At 50.1% G+C, this 19,827-nt stretch overlaps 1 protein-coding gene across 3 annotated transcripts; it reads left to right on the forward strand.

Annotated features, from left to right (window-relative positions):
- Window positions 1-117: 117 nt before the first annotated feature.
- On the forward strand, window positions 118-19,710 carry NASP (nuclear autoantigenic sperm protein). Of its 3 annotated transcripts, XM_014610019.3 has the most exons (15): window positions 118-323; window positions 2,314-2,364; window positions 4,595-4,705; window positions 5,294-5,374; window positions 6,539-6,645; window positions 7,458-8,414; window positions 10,847-10,929; window positions 11,713-11,798; window positions 12,276-12,349; window positions 15,393-15,581; window positions 16,890-17,056; window positions 17,760-17,816; window positions 17,901-17,972; window positions 18,934-19,062; window positions 19,543-19,710. In XM_014610019.3, the coding sequence occupies exons 2-15, from the start codon at window positions 2,315-2,317 to the stop codon at window positions 19,594-19,596; spliced, it is 2,217 nt and encodes a 738-aa protein (XP_014465505.2). In that variant the 5' UTR covers window positions 118-323; window position 2,314; the 3' UTR covers window positions 19,597-19,710. The 3 variants fall into 3 exon arrangements, with proteins under 3 accessions (XP_014465505.2, XP_059583744.1, XP_014465507.1); XM_059727761.1 differs by lacking the exon at window positions 18,934-19,062 and having other exon boundaries at window positions 221-323; XM_014610021.3 differs by lacking the exon at window positions 7,458-8,414 and having other exon boundaries at window positions 223-323.
- The last annotated feature ends 117 nt before the right edge of the window (window positions 19,711-19,827 follow it).

Genomic DNA, 19,827 nt, shown 5'->3' on the forward strand with positions numbered 1-19,827 from the left:
GAGCCTCCCAGCTCACATGGACTCCCTCCCAGACTACATCTCCCAGCATGCCCCGCCCTTTCCCATCATGCCGCGGAGGCGGGCCTACGTTTCCCATGAGGCCGCGCGGCGGCCCTCCCCTCAGCACTACGCTTCCCGGCATGCCTGGCGCCGCCGCTTGCGGAGAGGCCCCGCGTTGCGGTGGGCGCGGGGCACGCCGGGAGCTGTAGTGGCGGGGGCGGGGCCTGGGGGATATATAGGCAGCTCGAGGGGCCGGGGGCCGCACTCTGCCGCCGCCGCCGCCCCTTGTCTCCGGAACCCACGTCTCCGCGCGCTCCCACCAGGTACCGCGGCCCGCGCGGCTCGCTGAGGCGGCGCGGCCGCACACCGCCCGCCGCGGGGGCCTGAGGGCGGGAAGCGTGGGGGGGGGAGAAGCGGGATGGGGAAGGCCAAGGCCTCGCGCGCGGCATGAAGGTAGCGATATGGATTCTTCCTCATGCCCCCCCTTTCTCAGCCACAGTGGTACGTGCCACCTACCCCCCCCACACAGCTTGGCTGGAGGCACCACGTGACCCGGCCCCCATCTTTGTTGGGGGCGGCGAAGCCCCGTCACCTGCCGCGAGGCGGGGGGAGGGGCCTGGTGCGTCACGTGGCCGCAGCCGTTGGGATTTTGGCGCCAAGAGCGGGGGAGGCGGGGCCGTGCCGGGGAAAGGCGGGAAAGCGCCTATTGTCCCCGTGAGGGGGAGGGGAGGGGTCAACCCCCCCCTTTTTACACACACACACACACGCACACACACAGACACGCACACGTGACAACAAGTGGGCCACATTAAGTCACGAAAAGGGATTTTTCCCAGACAGCTGAAGTGAACCGTCTTATTTTTGTGGTGTTTTGTGTTTTTTTTATTATATAATCTCATGTTTCTAGAGCTGCCCTGGAGGCTATCCATCTCCCCGCAGCAGTTTTGATTAAAACACCCCTTCCTTGCACTGTGCGAGGGAAGTGAGGACGCTGCCGGCGAAGACGGTGCGCCCCGTGTCTGCCTCTTCCGCTAAGCTGTTTCCTCCGCGGGGCTTGCGCTGGGTGCCCGTGGGCCGCGTGCTGTCCAGACGTGGCTCTGCTACGGCCCGTAGGCAGACGTGGTTATTCAGGCGAATCGTGCACGCTCTTATTAAACCAACTAAATCACTGGAAGTTTGCCACGGACGATGTTTCGGGGCACAAACCCCCTTCCTCGGGCCGGGGGGGGAGTCTGCTGGTGTTCGTAGGCTCTCGGGTGAGCGAGGAGTCGCGTGAAGTCGAATGCGCCCATTTTAAATAGAGGCGTGTGGATCCCGGTCTCCGTCTGCGGTCAGGGAGAAGGCAGGGTCGATTTATACCTTTCCCTCCTGTGTAACCTCGATTTCCCTCGCAATTTGAGACCGTTGCTCTTCCTTAACCCGGCCTCGTTCCGCCATTTCCTGCTCAAGCGAGGTTTTTAAAGGTTTCCTTTGTCTAAGGAGAGCTGCTGTGAGATCCTCCGGGGAGGTCGGAGGTTTTGCAACAGCCCCGTGTCGTTCGGGTAGCGGTGTCGGGTCGGCGTTCGTTCGCTTTAATTGTCCGGCGGAGGCGCTGATGCGCGTGGTGTTCGTTTACCTGCGTCTCTGACCTCGCACGTCGCAGTCGGGGTTGTTTGGTCGTTCGGCGACGACGTGGTCTGTTGGCACCTGGGTCCGGAGCAAGGTCTGGTGCCTTCGTGAGAAAAAGACTCGGGTGGTCTCCAGTGAGAGTCTAATTGCTGGAGATGTCATGGTTTAATCGCTGCTCTATCTAGTGGCTCTGCTCCCTGCAGTCCCTTTGCAGCACCTTTTAGGAAGCCCCCTGCTTACACAAGCTCGTTATACACCTCTGGTTTCATTAGGTGCGAGGAGCTGTTGCTGCGGGAGCCAAAGCAACCTTATGTGATTGATTACCGTAAACTCGCGTCAAATCAAGAACATCCCTCTTAAAAATTAGGCCTGATTTAAAAAAAAATAAGTTTCCATCCAAAGCTCTTCAAGGCTTTGTTTAAATGGAAACATGTAGAAAAGACTCGGGTTCCTTTTTCTAGCATTTATCAGAAAATGCTAAACTTACGTGCCGCAAGCAGAAACTTCTGGTTTTGACGGTTTTCCCACAAAGCAGCCTGCTCGTTTCGGCTTGCACCACGGTCCTCAAAGCTTGCAAATGGCGATCTGAACCTGCATGGTCTTGTTCAGCCTAGAAATGTGTGACCTGCGGGTTAGTCGGTCACTGTCTGATAACGCGACAGTCCTGGGAGTCTGTTCTAATTGTTTCTGAACGTGCTGTTGCAGAATGGAAGAGGAACTGGCAGCTCCGTCCACGTCTGCAGAGAAAACTGACAGGTAAAGTGGAACCGTGAATAATAACTGCTTATGGAAGCAAGCAAAACCTTGGGGCAGCGTCTATGGAACTAAAATACTGGGATGTAAATGTCTTCCTGATTAGCAGGGATCTGGGTTTTCTGTTCGCTGTGGGGAAAATGCAGTGAAACCTGTTTTCTCCTTTTAAAGGAGAAAAACGCAGGAAACAGTGGATTTCCCCTTGCAGGCTCACAGGTTCCAGCCTGCAAGGGGTGGGGGGGGAGCAGGAGGAGGGTGATCACTGGCAAGGGGGGGGGGGGTGTGTACATATGCACCTGGCAGCTTAGAGAGCAGCTCCCTGCAGGTAAGTTGGGAGGGGGGGGGTGTAATTGAGGCCTCCATAATGAAGGAGGGAGTTGGACAAGGCTGAGGCTGTGCATGGGGCTTTGGGCCCATGGCCATGTGTGGTGATAGGGCCCAGGCAGGGAAAGGGGTGAGCTGCCCACGGCTCTGTCTGTCTAGGGGTTGGCGGGTGGGCTGGCTCCCTGCTGCTAGGTGCACTCCTGGGGGGAGCATGTGCCCCCCAGACTTGTGCATGTGGTGGGTACGGGCTGCCTGCTGCAAGCTCGGGGCTCCCTGCCTTGCCCTGCCCTCCCCTCTGGGGCTGCTTCGGTCCAGCGGGTGGGACCTGGCTTGGCAGGGCTGGGTGGGGAAGCTCATGTTGCTGCAAGCTCCACGCCACCACGGTGAGGCGACCCACGCCCACCCAGCAGCAGTGGGGGTGGTGGCAGAGAGCTGCGCCCCTGCTGGTGCTAGGCAAGTATGCGGTGCCACACCATGGCGGCGTGGGGCTGCCAATGGTGGCACTGAGCCCCCTCCCCTCCCCTGGCCCCTCTGTTCTGCTGTGCTGGGTTGCGGAGGGCAGCAGGGCAGGCAGTCCCGAGCCTGCAGCAGGCAGCCTGCACTTTCCCCGACCCCCGCCCCCCCCACCCGGGGTCTGCTCCAGCTGTGCTGCCACAGCAGCTGCTGCCTCCCATGGGCAGGAGCGGGGCTCAGGCACTGTAGCCCTGGCAGCTGGGGCCCCTTCTAGCAGAGCTGGGGGGGGCTGTGTGTGGGGAGTGAGGGGCATTGGGGGGGGCTGTGGGTCAGGAGTTGAGGGGCAGGGCAGTAGCATATTGGGGCTGCTCAGTGCCACAAAACCATGTGGGGGGAGACAGCTGCAGCTGGACCCATAACCAGGTGCGCAGAGGGGGCAGGGGGAGGTCTCATTTCTTTCCACGGTAAAAAAAACAAACAAACAAACCCCAAATCATGGCAAAATATAGGTATTTAAATATTCTTTTATGATTGTCATTGAGGCACTGGTAGGCTTCCAAACTGCTATATATAGATACATATTCTACATAATAATTATTATTTATCATTATATGATAAATATAATAACTTGTTATTATACATGATGGTATATAATTATTAATTTATCAAACAGAGAAAGCCAGGATTCCTGCAGATTAGAAGGGTCTCAGCTTCATCATGTCCTCACATAAGAGACCAGAGTTTAAGCATGTTCTGCCAGTCCCTTTCTTAGCATCGGTTTTATTCCAGAGAGGAACTGTGTGAACAATCTTTGGGGTCCTCCTAGGCGTAGCTTAATTAAAACAGACTGCACTGGATGCTCTTAAATTACTCTAGTGCAGTAGTTCTCGACCTCTTAGTCAGGGCACACCGCCGTAGCTTTCTTGAATTTGGCAGCACCCCAGTTGTACTGCCTCAGTTTACTGGGTAACTCCTTGTTCAGCTCTGCCTGCTCTGCATGCCCCTCTCCAGGAGACTGTAGGGTTGGACTAGGAAGGGAACAGGTGCTCTTGCCACAGCTGTTTCCCACTCTCCACACAGGAGGCATGTGGCACTGTTCCACCTGGCCATAGCAGCAGCAGTGCCCACACCACTGTGGCACCCCTGAAGGGATCTTGCAGGGCCCTGGTTGAGAACCACTGCTCTGCTTCTACGAATGGAAGAATTGGTCTTAATCCCCAGGGTAGCACACCTAAAAACTGGTGTGAATGAAAGTTCTCCAGAATTAAATTTATAATGTGGCATCTCATGACTTGGCAATATATAAACCATGGCTGGCTAATGTCTGACCCTTAGTGGGAAGGGTTTGAAGGTTGGGTTTAAATCTTTTGGTAAGCAAAGATGTGAGCTTTTAAGAGGATACAGATGTTCTCTCTAAATGGTGATTGACACAGCTTTGTACTTAATAACTTTCCAGTGTGGACGTCGATGGGGAAGCCAAGAAACTACTGGGCCTAGGACAGAAACACCTGGTAATGGGAGATATTCCAGCGGCTGTTAATGCATTCCAGGAAGCTGCTAGTTTATTGTAAGTAATGGAACGTGTTACGTGCATTTCTGTTCTGCTGGTTTTGTTTTCATGTGCATCACTCAAGTGTGATCGAGCTTAGATGGAGAAACCTGGCTCTGGCTCAGATGAGCTGTCTGTACAAAGTTGTGTATGATCCTTAATTAACTATTGGCATTAAGAGATGCATGTGGTGTTTTAGACTCGTGAAATAACACTGTTTTACATGTGCAGACCCTGGGGGAGCAGCTAAGCGTTACAGATGTAACCAGAAATGCCAGTCTTGTAATTGGTGACTTGGATCTCTTTAATCCAAATGTCCAAATGACAAATTGGTAGTATATCGTAAACATGCTGCCTGATTTCTAGGAGAAAAAAAGTCTGCCATCCACAAGATACTCTGTTTTGAGTGCTTGGAGCAACCAGACTTTCTTTCTGATTGTGAAAGAGAATCACCACTTTGTTGAGGGAGGAGGCAGGGGAATAGATGTCAGTGTAGAAACTGGCTGTCTTCACCCAGGAAATACTTACCTCTGTTCATTTAAAAAACAAACAAACCACCTGTTGACAATCGGTTCAAACAGATGATTGAATTAACTTCCTTTGTAGGGGTAAGAAATACGGCGAGACAGCGGACGAGTGTGCAGAAGCTTTTTTTTACTATGGAAAGTCTCTTCTGGAATTAGCAAGGTACTTTAACAGTCTTCTATACATCTACAGAAATGGCAGATAGCAGAATGTTATTCTTGGATGTCTTTAATAGCTTAAAATGTAACCTATTTGTAACTTAGTGACATGATTGGACAAGAACTTCAGTGGGAGTAACTGAATAACTTCAGTTTGGTCCCTGTTTGATTTGAAACACTGGCAATATCACCTAATGGCCCCTCAAAGAGAAGAACTTAGTGGGGTATCTTTGACTTGTGGGAAACTGGGAAGGGGTATTGGAAAAAGGGGTTAGGTTATGGAGCAGAAGATTTGAGTTCAAGGGGAGATATAAGCAAGTCTGAGTGTTGGTCTGATTTAATGTGACAGTATCTATATTTCCAAGAAAGGTCCTACAGTCTTTAGGAGAGGGCTGGGCAAATGATCGAATGCCACCAGAGCAGGGGTTGGCAACCTGTGGCCAGCCAAGTAATTGGATACAGCCTGTGAAGCTAGGATGGTGGCAGTGTACTGAGCTCTGAAGTGGCAGCAGTGCTCCCCCCCCAGTTGTGAACATGGCTCTCTTAAAGCAGCTTCCTAAAAGGCCACCAAACCCCTGCTGTACAGCAGCGTTTCTCAACCCGTGGGTTGCAAGAATATATGAAAAGGTCATGAGCAAACTTTAAAAATGGATTCTCTGTGGGAAGCCGTGGGTTTTCCCTGGCAGAGTTTCAGGCTGCAAGGGGTTGCTGGGGCATCCCCCCCTGCCCCACACGCTGGGGGCAAGTCGGGGATGAGGGGCACTGGTGTGGGTTTGGCCATCCATGTTTACAAATGGGTCCTGATGCAAAAAAATGCTGAGAACCACTGGTCTAGAGGGAAGTGTTCTCGCCCACAGCACTATTGAACAGTGTGCAACTGGAGTGTGTATGTCCAAGTTCTGGAGCACCATCACTGTGGTACCTGAGCACTTATAACTATTGCCATGTGACCAGCAGTCTCTCTCGGAGACCAGTAGCAGGGTCTGCAGTAATAAGTCTTGGCAGGTTAAGACAGGAGCGTGTTGTTAACAACAACAAAAGGCTGAGGGTGGGATTGGCACTCTTAAACTTGATACTGAGCAGAGTCCTCCCTGCTAGTTGTTCCTTTTAAGCAATACATGTAGCTGTTGGCGAGTACCAGGGAATGATACTTCCATTATTCTCCTAGAATGGAAAATGGTGTGTTGGGAAATGCCTTGGAAGGAGTGCAAGTTGAAGAAGAAGGGGAGAAAACGGAAGACGATTCAATGGTAGAAAGTGCTGATAACATAGATGGTATGTAGAGCTGTCTAACATGCCATAGAGATGCCAAGCCATGTTGTTTCCTGTAAATGCTGGATTCTGAGTACTTTGCTACCCTGAAGCTTTACACCAAAACTTTTAGTAGGCGAAGGAGTCTTGTTTTATCAATTCATGCAAATGTAGCTAAAAGCTTTTTGCAAGGAACTCTTCTTCCCTAACTCGACTCAAAGCAAACACAAAAAGTCACTCGGTTTGTCAGGCTTTTTTTTTTTTTTTTTTTTTAAGCACTGCACTCGGATACCCTGTCCTGTGTCTAAGCTTCCTAGCCCACTTGCACTGCTTTTGTAAACTTGCAGCAGTACAATGGCACGTGGTGTCATTCCCTAAGACTCCTTCCCCTGATTAAAGGACTGACACCTTGGTGAAACTTCTCTAACTGTCCTTCCCTTAAGAAGTCCAAGGGCAGGTTTCATTCTGTACTCGTTCACAGATGAAGATGGCACATCTCTGCCCCTCTAGACTACTGGATAAAGCTTGGCATCTCTTGCTTAGCTGTGACTAAAAATGCTAGTGCACAGAACTGCATATTGCTTGAGTGGCTGCTTACAATGCCTTGGTGTGTGTTGGTCGGGGCGGGGGGTAGAGGTGTTCATCACAAGCTGCTTTGTTAGCTGGGATCCAGTTTTCCTTAGATTTCAAAAGGGAGTGATGTTTTAGGAACGTGCTATGGCTTGATGAGAAACCAACACATTGGAGGGTCTGAGGGTGGTATTTTCATTTCCCGTTAATGCTTTTATTACTAAACTCGAAGAAATGTTTATGCTTCATCTTCCTTAACCATGTAGAAGAAGCAAGGGAGGAGTTGAGAGAGCAGGTATATAACGCCATGGGGGAAAAGGAAGAATCCAAAAAATCTGCGGAAGAGTCTCCAGCACTGACCGAAGGTGGGAAGAAAACTGGAGGAGAGGATGTAGAAATGGAAGAGGTACTGGAAGGAGAGGAGGTGGCTGCTGGCACAGAGACCAAGCCTAAAGAGGAGGTGGAAGAGCAGGCAGAGGCAGCTGTGAAGCAGGCAGAGCCTGCAGAAGAGCAGGCAGAACCAGCTCCAGAAGAGGAGGTGGGGGCAGAGGAGCAGATGGCAGCAGAAGCAGCTCCCGAAGTGGAGGCAGGAGCAGAGGAGCAGAAAGCTGATGCTGCAGAGAAGCAGGCAGAGATGGCTGTGGAGAAAGTGGAGGCTGCGGGGGAGCAGGCGGCTGTAGCTGTGGAGAAGAAGGTAGTGGCAGAAGAGCCAGTGCCAGAGGCTGCAGGAGAGGAGGTGGGGGCAGCTGTGGAAGAGAAGGCAGAAGTTGCAGTAAAGGAGGCAGGGGCTGCTGTGGAAGAGAAGGCAGGCTCGGAAGAGCCCGTAGCAGACACTGCTGAAGAACAGGCTGTGGGTACTGTGGAACAGAAGGAAGAGGCAGCCGCGGAGAAGGGGGAAGAGAAAGAAGAGCAGGCAGAGGCAGCTGCAGAGGAGAAAGTGGAAGACAAAGAAAAGCAGGCAGAGGCAGCTGAAACAAAGGCAGAGGCAGCTCCGGAAGAGAAGCCACCTGAGGAGCCTGAAGATACTCAGTCCTCAAAGGAAACGCCACCTGTAGCTGCAGATGTCGCTGCACCTGGAGAGGATGGGGACAAAACGCAAACAGAAGCCAAAGTTGAAGTAGGTGCTAAGGGACCACAAGAAGATGAGAAAGATGACCTGATGGAAGCGGAAGGCTCTAAGGTAGAAAAAGAAGAGAGAGAGGACCTGGTGGAAGAGGGAGAAGGTAACAGGGAGAGGAGAAGTACTTGTGGGTGGATTACTTGATGGATTTGACTTTCTAACCGTGGGTAAAAATGATTCCATTCAGGATTTTCTGTGTGCCTTAGGCAAGGGCTCTGCCAAGGGGGGCACTTGGAGGATCTTGTATCCAAGAAGCTGGTTTCACTTAAGTTCCAAGGAACAGCAAATAGTCTTAGTTTCTCTAAACTAACGCTTAACTAACTGCAAAGCAAAATTGCTACTGTTCAAGCAAGCCGCGGCTCCCAAAGAGATCCACGTAATGTGTCGAAAGCAGTCACTGGGCTGGTAGAGAATACTGAATGGATGTTCACTTGCATGTATCTGGGTTTGTTTCACTAACCTTCAGGTAACCTGAAACACAAGCTGCCTTTGGTCCCGACCTCCATTCTAGACAGAGGGGGCAGTACAGTAGAAACCACTGACTCGATCCCTTTTGAAAATTGGAACTCCTCTGTGGAATCTCTTACTGGCCATCACAAGATTGCAAACTTAGTGGGGGAATCTAAATAGAATAGGATAAGCATTTAAAATTTAATTGTTAATTGGTGCTGGCTTGTACATGCTTCTGCTGTGTAGCTTTTCATGTCGTTCTGCTTCCCTGCTTCATCACAGCTGCTAAACTAATTAACAACAGTCTTGGAAACAAACTTTCACAGTACCACGCTGTAAGCCATTTCCTGGTAGCTCATAAAGTGTCCCCATCTGCATAATGGCGCACTTGGGCCAGCTGAGTGGTTCATAGTAAAAGCTTCACTTTAACAGTGATGGATGAAGATCCACATTGCTTGATTGCCTTGGCAGTCCAGACAGCCTTCAGAGGCATCTCTCTTCCAGCAAAAGGAAGGGTGCTGTACAGCTCTGCTCTCCAGCATCTTTAGTTACCATGTAATATGTAAATCCTTCTAATTGATCACTCTTGTCTCGGGGTCAAGCTGTTAAGCGTGAGTTTCCCCCACCCCAACAAAGCTGTTTGAGGAAGGGTGGGGAGAAGATGGGGACACTCTTTCCAAGTTGGGTGCTATATTTCATGCTGTAACATTGTTCCCAGCCTCCCTGAATTGGTCACTTCAAACTGTTTAAGTACTTTGCTCCTTTTTTTAGCTTTGTGATATCTCCTGTGTTCCAGCCCTGATAAAGCAGTTACTTCTCATACACACGGGCGTGGGCTGTTCCAGCATCAGCTAGGCCACTGAGGAGGCTGGTTTTTAGCTCTGGTTGCAGCAGTTGTAAAAGCTGAAGCTCCATGCTAACTGCCAACGGAGATCAGGCCTTGTTTTTTTTGTACTGAAAACAGCTAGGTTGTTTTAGGAGGGTTACAGTCTGCTCGGCTCCTAGGCTGACTCCAGCATCCACGCAGCAAGTCGTTCTGTTCTCTCTCCGCTCTCTTTGCATGTCTCAGGCTTTGCCACAACCTAAAAGTTAGCTGAGCTAAGCTTTCTGTATCTGACCCCCTAGTCTGTTTTCTCTTGCTGGAGAGATGATGTAAATGTCCTTTGGAAGTAGTAATCTGAACTGGTGCCATACAGCAGTAATTGTCACCAAAAGCTGCTTATACTGAATAAGCAAATGTAGGAGTCCAATGTAGAGTTTCTTTCTTTCTTTTTTTCTTTTTGTGACTGTTATCTTGCTGAAAACATGAGCGCATAAGTGCCATCCATACTAGGTCGGACCAGTGGTCCATCTAGCCCATATCCTGTCTCTGACGGGGCAGAAGTGGATGCTATGCAGGGAAAGTGTTGATCTGGAAATCCCTGGAGTGATCTATCCCCCTATTCAATGCCCTCCCTGCTTTGTGTTTAAAAAAAATAAACCAAAAACCAACCAACCAAAAACTGGTTGGCTATAAGCCCTGCCACCTACCAATTTCAGTGGGTGCCCCTTATTGGTTCTAGTGTCCTGGGACTTGGTGGGCAGCAGTTCCCTGTTCACTTGACCCATACACTTCATGACTTTTATGGACCTCTGTCCTATTCCCTCTACTCGGCCTTCTCCTTAGTTATCTGGAACACTGCCTGGTCTGCCCATCTACAGGTGGCTAGTCCTACTGCACAGCTGGTCCAGTCCACTGACTCCTGTGGAAGGTCACCAAGAATATATGAAAGCAGAAATATGAGAAGCTATCCCTGGATTAGCTTCTCCCTTGTTCCACATGGTACTAAATAAGGACTTAATCCTAAACAGCTGCTTCTATAGACTGGGAATCAGCTTGGTTTTCACTACTGCAATACCTGACGTCTTAATAATAGTGGCTGCTGCCAACAGGAGATGTGGATGCTGGTTATACTGTTCTAATGTCACCCCTAAGCTTCCACGAAGAGGAAAGAAACTAGATTTAGTCTATTTTGCGTCGCCCAACTAACTATATAGCGCATCCCGTTAACAGGGCATGTTGTCATCCTCATGCGTTTCTTGCAGAAACAGAAGGATCGGAAGATGATGATAAAGAAAACGAAAAAGCTGAAGAGGATAAGGAAAATGAATCTGCAGTTGAAGACAAGGTGAGATCTCTTGCTTGTTAATACTGGTCCTCAGTGCTTCTGGATGAACAGAAGGCCCCTGGTGAGAACCTGGTATAATGTAGGCGTGGCTTCTGCTGCTGCTTTTATCAAGAATTTGAAACTTCTTGGCTAATAACCGACTTGGCACCCAACAAGGGATCATGTTCTTCTGGAACAGGAGTAGTTTCATGACAAGTCAAGGAGAAGTAGCTATTTCTTAATTCTCGGCTTATGTCGTATTAGCTACTCATCTGTTTAAAGGTTTATGTCCTGCCCCCTCCCTTCCCTCTTTTTGTATGCATCAGTGACCCGTGATTTAGATGTCTGTGCCTGGAGGCTTGTCAAGGCAGTGGCTGAACAGGACAGGGCCATGTATACATGAACTCTGCAAATTGGTGCCAGACTTCCCAGGTCCCAGTAACTGTGGTGCTGTAGGGATATACCACGCCTTTGTTCAACCAGTTCTTCCAGTCAGCAAACATACTTGGCCAAGCCATTCTACGTCTGTTCTAAATGAAGTCACTTCACCCCCATGAAGCTGGGTTTTGGTGGAGTACCTTGCTTCAGGCAGTACCTGAGGATCCAACTTTGTGCTTTCCTGTTTCTCTTGCTACTAACGTCTTTAAAGAGTCTCGAAGTAACACTGAAGGTATTTGGATAACTAACATGCATCACCTGACACTGCATTGGTTAATGTCTAAATGTCTGATGAGAATCTTTGCTAAATGTGGCCATGTTATGGGTTGCTTGTGGCATTTCAATAAAATTTCAATGTCACTTTAGTCTGCTCAGGAAAGCGAAGAGGATGAAGTTGGGAATCTGGAGCTAGCTTGGGATATGCTGGAGTTGGCCAAGGTCATCTATAAAAGGTAAAAACTCTTAGTCTTGGTGCATCTCTGTGACAGGACCTACTAGGGTGGAAATAGATCACTTGACGCTCAAAATTATGGCAGCACAAATGCTTTATCAATACATGTTGATGCCCTTTGTGCCACATTAAAGGAGAATCAGTGGTGCAACAAAGGTTGCAACAGACTGCTGCTTTGCTGCTGCGGATGTTTTACCTCTGTGGCGCTTTCCCCACTCAGCTGGGGCATGAGTGTGGCTGAGTGGGGAAGTGGGAAGCAGGACAAGGGATGACTTTTCACTCGGTGAAGCAGATCACGTGTGCTGTGAAAAATTACGGCACAACTGATTGCTTAATTTCATGATGTCTATTTGTAACCCTAGTGGGGGTTGAGACAGCTACTGGGGAAGGGGCATACTGAAGGTACCCTTGAGAAAGGGGCTTTGGACTCTGATCAGGGTTTATAGCAAGCAGCCTAACTACAGTTCTTTTGATTTAGACAGGAAACAAAAGAAGCTCAGCTCCTGGCTGCTCAGGCTCACCTAAAACTAGGAGAAGTCAGCGTTGAATCTGGTAAGCTATCTTGAATTGATTCTGCATAAAGTGCTCTGGTGCTAAGCTGGTGTTGTTCTGCCCCTTGGGTGCTGTCTAACGTGGCTGGAGGGATAAAACGACCTTGGACACAAGTTATGGGAAGAAGCTGTTCCGAGTTGAAATTTCTCCTGTGGCTGGACTAGAAATAGGGACTTGGAAGTCTGCTTGTGCAAGACAGCTGTGTTTAAGGTGTGGCTCGGAACATTCTAGAAAATGAATTGTTTTTTTTTAACTTGTTAAAAGTGCCTTAATCAATATGTGAGAAGCTGAATGACCATGTCCTAGAGTGCTCTTCTCAAACCCTCCAGTTGAGTTCGCTCTCTGCCTGTGCTAGGAAAAGCTGAATCATCCCAAGACTTCGGTTAAAGAATCAAGCGTGCCCTTCTCTTTACTTACCTCCAGGCTACAATGGGGTGTCAGAAGCTTCCTGTGGCAAATATTTAAACAATTTGGGAGGCTTCTCTGTGGGTTAACGAAAGGGGGCTGTGCCTCATAGTTGGTCGGGTTGGAAGGGACCTGAGCAGATCATCAAGTCTGACCCCCTGCCATGGCAGGAAAGAGTGCTGGGGTCAGATGACCCCGGTGAGGTGTTCATGCAGCCTCCTCTTAAAGCCCCCCAGGGTCGGAGCCAGCACCACTTCTCTTGGAAGTTGGTTCCAGATCCTAGCTGCCCTGACAGTGAAGTCGCGCCTCCTGATATCTAGTCTGAATCTACCCTCTGCCAGCTTGTGACCGTTATTTCTAGTCACTCCTGGTAGCGCTCGGGGGAACAGGGACTCCCCCAATGCCTGCTGGTCCCCCTTGGACAGTTTATTAGATGGCCACCAGATCTCTCTGCCTTCTCTTGTGGAGGCTGAACAGGTACAGGTCCCGTAGCCTCTCCTCGTAGGGCCTGCCCTGCTACCCCCAGATCATGCGAATGGCTTCCTCTGGACCCTCTCCATGCTGGCCACGTCCCTCCTGACGTGCGGTGCCCAGACCTGGATGCAGTACTCCAACTGCGGCCTGACCAGTGCCGCATAGAGGGGGAGGATCACCTCCTTGGCCCTGCTAAAGACGCATCTGTGGATGCACGACAAGTTGTGATTGGCCTTCCTGACCACGTCCCCACACTGTCAGCCCATGTTCATTTTGGCATCAATAATGACCCCAAGATCCTGTTCTGCCTCTGCGCTGACGAGAAGGGAGTTCCCCAGCCTGTAGGTCTGCTGCTGGGTCTTCCCTCCCAGGTGCAGCACCTTGCACTTGTCAGTGTTGAAACCCATCCTGTTCTCATCTGCCCGCCCCTGTGACCTGTCTCGGTCCGATTGCAGCCTATTCTTCCCTTCTAGCGTGCCCACTTCCCCCACATCTTAGTGTCATCTGCAAATTTGAACAGGGTGCTTTCTACCCCCTCGTCCAAGTCGCTGATAAAGATGTTGAACAGTGCGGGCCTGAGGACCGAGCCCTGGGGGACCCCGCTGCCCACCTGCCTCCAAGCCAAATAAGACCCATCCACCACCACTCTCTGGGTGCGGCCCTCCAGCCAGTTAGCGACCCATTTGACTGTAGGTGTCCACGCCACAGTCCGAGTTGTTTTTTTTAATGAGAATGGGGTGAGAGACTGTCGAAGGCCTTCCTGAAGTCCAGAAAGACTATATCCACTGCTACCCCTGCGTCTAAGGATTTTGTGACCTGGTCATAGAAGGCCACCAGGTTGGCTTGACAGGACCTGCCTCAAATGAACCCATGTTGGTTGCCCCTAAGCATAATCTCTCCTCTTGTACCACTTCAACCATCAGTCGAGAGTTTGGAGTTTGAAGGTATGGTCTTGAGTAGCTTTTTCTGCTTAATTATAAAAGGTGTTCCTTCTTGATATTAAAAGTTTGATATTCATAGATGATAGGGTCGGAAGGGACCTCAATAGATCATCGAGTCCGACCCCCTGCATAGGCAGGAAAGAGTGCTGGGTCTAGATGACCCCAGCTAGATACTCATCCAACCTCCTCTTGAAGACCCCCAGGGTAGGGGAGAGCACCACCTCCCTTGGGAGCCCGTTCCAGACCCTGGCCACTCGAACTGTGAAGAAGTTCTTCCTAATGTCCAGTCTAAAACTGCTCTCTCCAGGTTATCCGCATCCCTCTTGAAGTGTGGCGCCCAGAATTGCACGCAGTACTCCAACTGTGGTCTGACCAGTGCCCGATAGAGGGGAAGTATCGCCTCCTTGGCTCTGTTCATCATGCATCTGCTGATGCACGATAAAGTGCCATTGGCTTTTCTGATGGCTTCGTCACACTGCCGACTCATGTTCATCTTGGAGTCCACTAGGACTCCAAGATCCCTTTCCACTTCCGTGCGACCCAGCAGGTCACGTCTTAGGCAGTAAAAGTTCCTTCTTTATATTGTTACTTTTCTTTTTGCTTATTATTGAGCAATATAACTTGATTTCATACTTCCAGTGTTCCCCTACCTGACTTGTGTAGATCTTTCAAAAACGGGAGAATGACCTTTTCAAAGTGCTGAGCTGAGGAGGGATGTCTTCCACAAGCTGCCCAGCTACTTAAAACTGACTCACTCTTGGGCTGCTTATGGAGCCTGTCAGCCCTCCTGGATCATGGTGTATGTATGAGGGCCACCCAGACCTCCGTTGCATATGCCTGGGCAGGGATTTTTGGAGGAGTGGAGGCTGCCCAGACCTTCCATCCTCCTTTTAGGCCACTGAGACAGACTCCAAAGACCAGACTGAGGCCAGATGTTTGGTGCCTCCATGGCTATAGTTGTATACATGTCTGGGAATTGAACCCAGGTCTCCTGCGTGGTAGGCAAAGATTCCACCATTGAACCACAGGCTCCTTGTGACGCCCAGCTATCAGCTGGCATTGCTCAGCACAGGTCACGGCTGCTTCCAGGTTGTGCAGAATTCAGGAGCAGTTGAGACTAAACTGAGTGGGAAGCTGGTGGTGTGGTGACTTGGAGGTGACTAGTTTGTTTGAACTAATACCTACTGGTTGTGTCTAATAAAGGCTTGTGTATCTGTTTGTAGAAAACTACGTGCAAGCTATAGAGGAGTTCCAGGCCTGCCTCGCCCTACAGCAGAAGTACCTAGAGGTGCACGACCGCCTGCTAGCAGAGACTCACTACCAGCTGGCTCTGGCGTACCACTACAACAGCCAGTTCGATGAGGCTGTTCTGCAGTTCAGTAAATCTGTAGAAGTCATTGACAAGAGACTGGGTGAGTGGGTTTGCTAAAGCTTGGCCTAGTAAATTGACCTGTAGGAAAGCTGGCTTTATTTCCGCAGCTTGCTGTTGCCAAAGCAGACTAGGTGCTGTAAGGTGGACACGTAACTGGTTTGTTACAACCTTGGACACAAGTTCGTGCTCAAGGAGTAGTCATCAGTGGCTCAGTGTGGACTTTGGAGGATGTATCCAGTGGGGGTCTGCCCTAGGTCTGGTATTCAGCTTCTTCACGAATGATTTAGGTGCTGGGACTGAGTGCACGCTTAGCAATCTGTGGATGACGCCGAGTTAGGGGGACTTGCAGATTCTCTGAAGGGCAGGGCTAGAACCCAGAATGACCTGGGTAGGCTGGAGGAAAGGTCCACCATCAACCAGGTGAGATTCGACCAGGACCAGTGCAAAGTCCTGCACTTGGGATGGAATAATTGTGTGCACAAATGCAGGCTGGGGAATGACTGGCTGGGCTGCAGGACTGCAGAGGAGGACCTGTGGGTAAGCTCAGTGTGACCTAACAGTGTACCCTTGCCAAAAACCCTTCCAGCAGCTTACTGAGCTGTATCGACAGGAGTGTCACTTGAGAATCAAGGGAAATGATTCTGCTCTGCTCAGCACTGATGAGGCCTCCCTTGGAGGTGCCGTGTCTGGTTTTGGGCCCCTCACTTCCAGAAGGATGTAGGCAGTTTAGAAAAATGCAGAGCAGGAAAAATGTTTTGGAGCCTGGGGGGAGAGACTTACCAGGGGCTTGGAGAAGAGAAGGCTGAGGGGATTTGATGACAGTCTTTAAATACCTGAAGGGCAATTGGAGAGAGTGGATGGTCTCTTCCTTGTGACCACAGGGGACAGGACTAGGAGCAGTTGCCTCAAGTTGCACCAAAGGAAATTTAGGCTCTGGATGAACAACTTTGTGGCCCTGAGGGTGGCTGGGCATTGGAACAGGCTGCCCAGAGAAGCGATGGGTGAAATCTCCATCCCTAGAAATTTTGCAGAGCAGGTTCGACAGGGTGGCTTAGTCAGGGCTGGATCCTGCCTTGAGCAGGGTGCTGGACTAGATGTGACCTCATGACATGCCTTCCAGCCCCACTTTCCTATGACTGTTCTGTGCTGGGTCCTGTCAGTAAAATCAGTCGAGTCAGTGATGGGTAACCTCAGCTTAACTGCCCCGTGAGCAGCCTCCGCTGCTCTTCTAAGAACTCGTTATGATCGCGGCAGACTTGACATAGTCTGCACCGGGGGGAGAAGCTGAGCAACTCTTGCTTGTTGCGTCATTGGCTAACACACGACTGCCACCCAATTTGTCTTGTAGTGATGCTGACCGAACGGGTAAAGAAAGCAGGAGGAGGATCTGCTCAAGATGAGAAGGAGATCGAGGAGCTGAAGGGACTGCTTCCTGAAATAAAGGAGAAGATAGATGACTCAAAGGAGTCTCAGAGGAGCGCGGGAGTAGCTGAACTGGCTTTGAAGGCAACTCTGGTTAGTCTGTCTTTGGTACTTAAAAAGTGTATTTTATTTAGATAAAGCTACCTCTGGCCATCTCTTGGGGGGCGGCAGTGACATCCTTCTGTCTGTCTTAAGGAAAGTGCTGCTTGGTAGAAGAGACAAGCTTTTGTCAGCCCTGAGAAGAGTGAACTATCACGGTTTCCGGATTACAAATACAGACTAGTTTATCCTAACCTAGCTTTCAGCTAAGTCTGTCTGCACAGTCGGCTCAATCTCGGCTGGTGGGGTAACGCTCACTCTACAACCTGAACACCTTGTACAGAAATAAAATAATTTAATTTGAAGATTAAGCACTTCATAGTGATTAAAAAAAATCGGGATTGAGTTGGTCGGTGCTGACTGGAGAAATGGATAGCTAGTCTTATTTTTAAATGTTGGCTTAGCTGTTCCCTTAAAATAAAAGCATATTAAAAATCTCAGTTTAGTTATTGAAAACGGACGCATGGATTCCAGAGGTGGGCAGCAGGTTCCAGGCCAGAGAGGATGTTATGTCTGTATACATCTTTACAGCTCTTCTATGTTGCGTGTTTACTGTCCTAAACCCAAGAGTAGTTGTTGCCTGCCTGCCTCCCCCTCCCATCCCCGGGACAGTTCCTTTTGCAGTATTTTTGGATGCTGAAATTATCCCGCCCGTGGTCCAGGCCTTGGCTAACTGTTGTTTTCTTTCTGTTCGTAGGTTAGTGGAACTACTTCTGGCTTCACACAGAGTGGAGGAAGTGTTTCTGCTTCCCCAGTAAGTGCAGGGTATTGTTGTGGGAGAACATCTAACTGTGAGTTTATTGGACAGCCTTAACATTTGCTGTTTGGTTTGCAACAGATTCCAGTAAGAAAACCGGCTGATGGAGCGTCTCAGTGTGTTTCAGACATCTCCCACCTTGTCAGGAAAAAGGTGTGTTCAGAAGTTGCTATTTGGACAAATAATGAAAAAATGAACACTAGCTCGCACTGTGCTCTCATCACTTCTTGGCTAACGAACCTGCCGCTGTGCTCAAAATTAAACCCAGAAACACTGCACAGAGCTCCTTTCCACTGGGACCCAACCAGCCTGGGAACCATCTGGCTTCCTGAGAGTGGCTTTGATGGTTGCTGGTGCTGTGCAGCCCCCCACCTGCCCCATGCTGGCTTAACCTTGGAGCTGGGCTGTGCAGCTCCTGCGCTCCTTAAATGAGTGCTGCAGTGAAGAGGGGACCTGCAGGGCAGTGCACAGACCCTGTTTGAAGGGCAAACAACCAGGCTAAGCTGGGTTCCCGTATTGCCAAGTGGAAACGGAGAATTGGACTTCATGTAGCAAAGCCAGTTTCAAATGTGTTGCGTTCGTACCACAAGCTTGGAGAGGAGGGAGGAGAAGGACCTCTTACTGGAGTAATGACATGCAGGTAATTCTAAGGGACACTAGTGCGTAGGCCCTTTCTGCACTAAAAATACGTGTTTGTTTCTCGAATTTGGACTTCCCTAGAGATTCTTTGTTGGCCTAACGAGCAACTGGGATGGCATGCCATGGTGGCTGCCTCCTCCAGTCCAGCTTTTGGAGCAGGCTCTGATCGGCTGCTGCAGAGCTGATGGGAAATGTCGGAGGTGCTAGAAGTCCTCTGCTTGTAATTGTAATTGGAAATGAAAAAATTACAAATCAAATCGTTAAGGCCGTTCAGTTGCAGTGAGAATTCTGGTGATGCCGTATTCGCAGGCCAGCGGTTGGAGCACCCGAAACGAGCCCATGGCATCAGTGCAGTCCTAACCCTTGTGTATCCGTTGTGACCCTGTCACTAATGCAGTGACACCTAGACACTAACTTGCTGAACTCTTTAAGCTTGAAATTGTACATAGTGAAGACTAAATGATTTTGTCTTCAGAGGAAACCAGAGGAGGAGACTCAGCAGGGAGACAACGAAGCTAAGAAATCTAAACCCGAGCCGGCTGTCAATGGCGGTGGTGATGCTGCCCCCAGTGGAAATGAGGTTGCAGAAAAAATGGAAGAGGAGGTGGGCAGTTGAGTCAGGAGTCGGGGCCACGCGTGTTCCTTCTCGGGGCAGGCACGCGCTCACGCCTGCTCGCTGTAACCCTTTTTACTTTTATTGCCTGCATGTTCCCCACAAGGTATCTCGTCCTTTCATTGTCAAGTGAACTAGCCACGGAGCTTTGCGCAGGGGGGTGGGGGGGCTGGCAGCGTGCAGTGGAGTTCAGCAGCGTCTCGACAGCAGCTGAACTGCACCACGCGGTTCTTGCTCCCAAAGTGCTGGTGTGCAAGCACGTTGGTTCTGTGCGATTCCCAAAAATTGGTGTCACAAGGCCAAGGCTGATTGTCTGTGCCTGTGTTTTGGAGAAGTCCTTGACTTCTCTAACGCTCAGCAAAGTCCAAGCTAACGCAGCTCTCCAAGCTAGATGCTTTCGGAGCTGGTGCATGAATGAGCTGTTCAGTAGTGCCCATGGCTGGCTCCTAACCATGTGTATTCCTCTTTTAGACAGAGAAAAGGCCACAGGTGGAAGCAGGGGCTGCAGTTGAAAGTACAGTATGATAGTTCTCCAACGTGGGACACTCCTCTTCTCCCAAGGAAAACGATTTTGTATATAGTGTATTTTTTCACTTTTTGGCAACTTTTGTATGACTCCCAATAAAGATTGTAAGCAAATGCTCAGCATTGTGACTTTAAGTAGGGGCCACTTTCCTGGTACCACCCACACATGGTACAGCAGCGACCACAAGAAACGATCTGAAGAGCTGGGCACGGGGGGGAGCCCCAGTAGGC

The sequence above is a fragment of the Alligator mississippiensis genome, chromosome 5, assembly GCF_030867095.1.
Source record: "Alligator mississippiensis isolate rAllMis1 chromosome 5, rAllMis1, whole genome shotgun sequence".
NCBI classification, from domain to species: domain Eukaryota; kingdom Metazoa; phylum Chordata; order Crocodylia; family Alligatoridae; genus Alligator; species Alligator mississippiensis.

Coding starts and splice junctions, on each gene's coding strand:
- NASP (XM_014610019.3), top strand. CDS start 2,315: ATGGAAGAGGAACTGGCAGCTCCGTCCACGTCTGCAGAGAAAACTGAC. Junction 2,365..4,594: donor TCTGCAGAGAAAACTGACAG/GTAAAGTGGAAC, acceptor ATAACTTTCCAG/TGTGGACGTCGATGGGGAAG. Junction 17,817..17,900: donor GAAGTGTTTCTGCTTCCCCA/GTAAGTGCAGGG, acceptor GGTTTGCAACAG/ATTCCAGTAAGAAAACCGGC.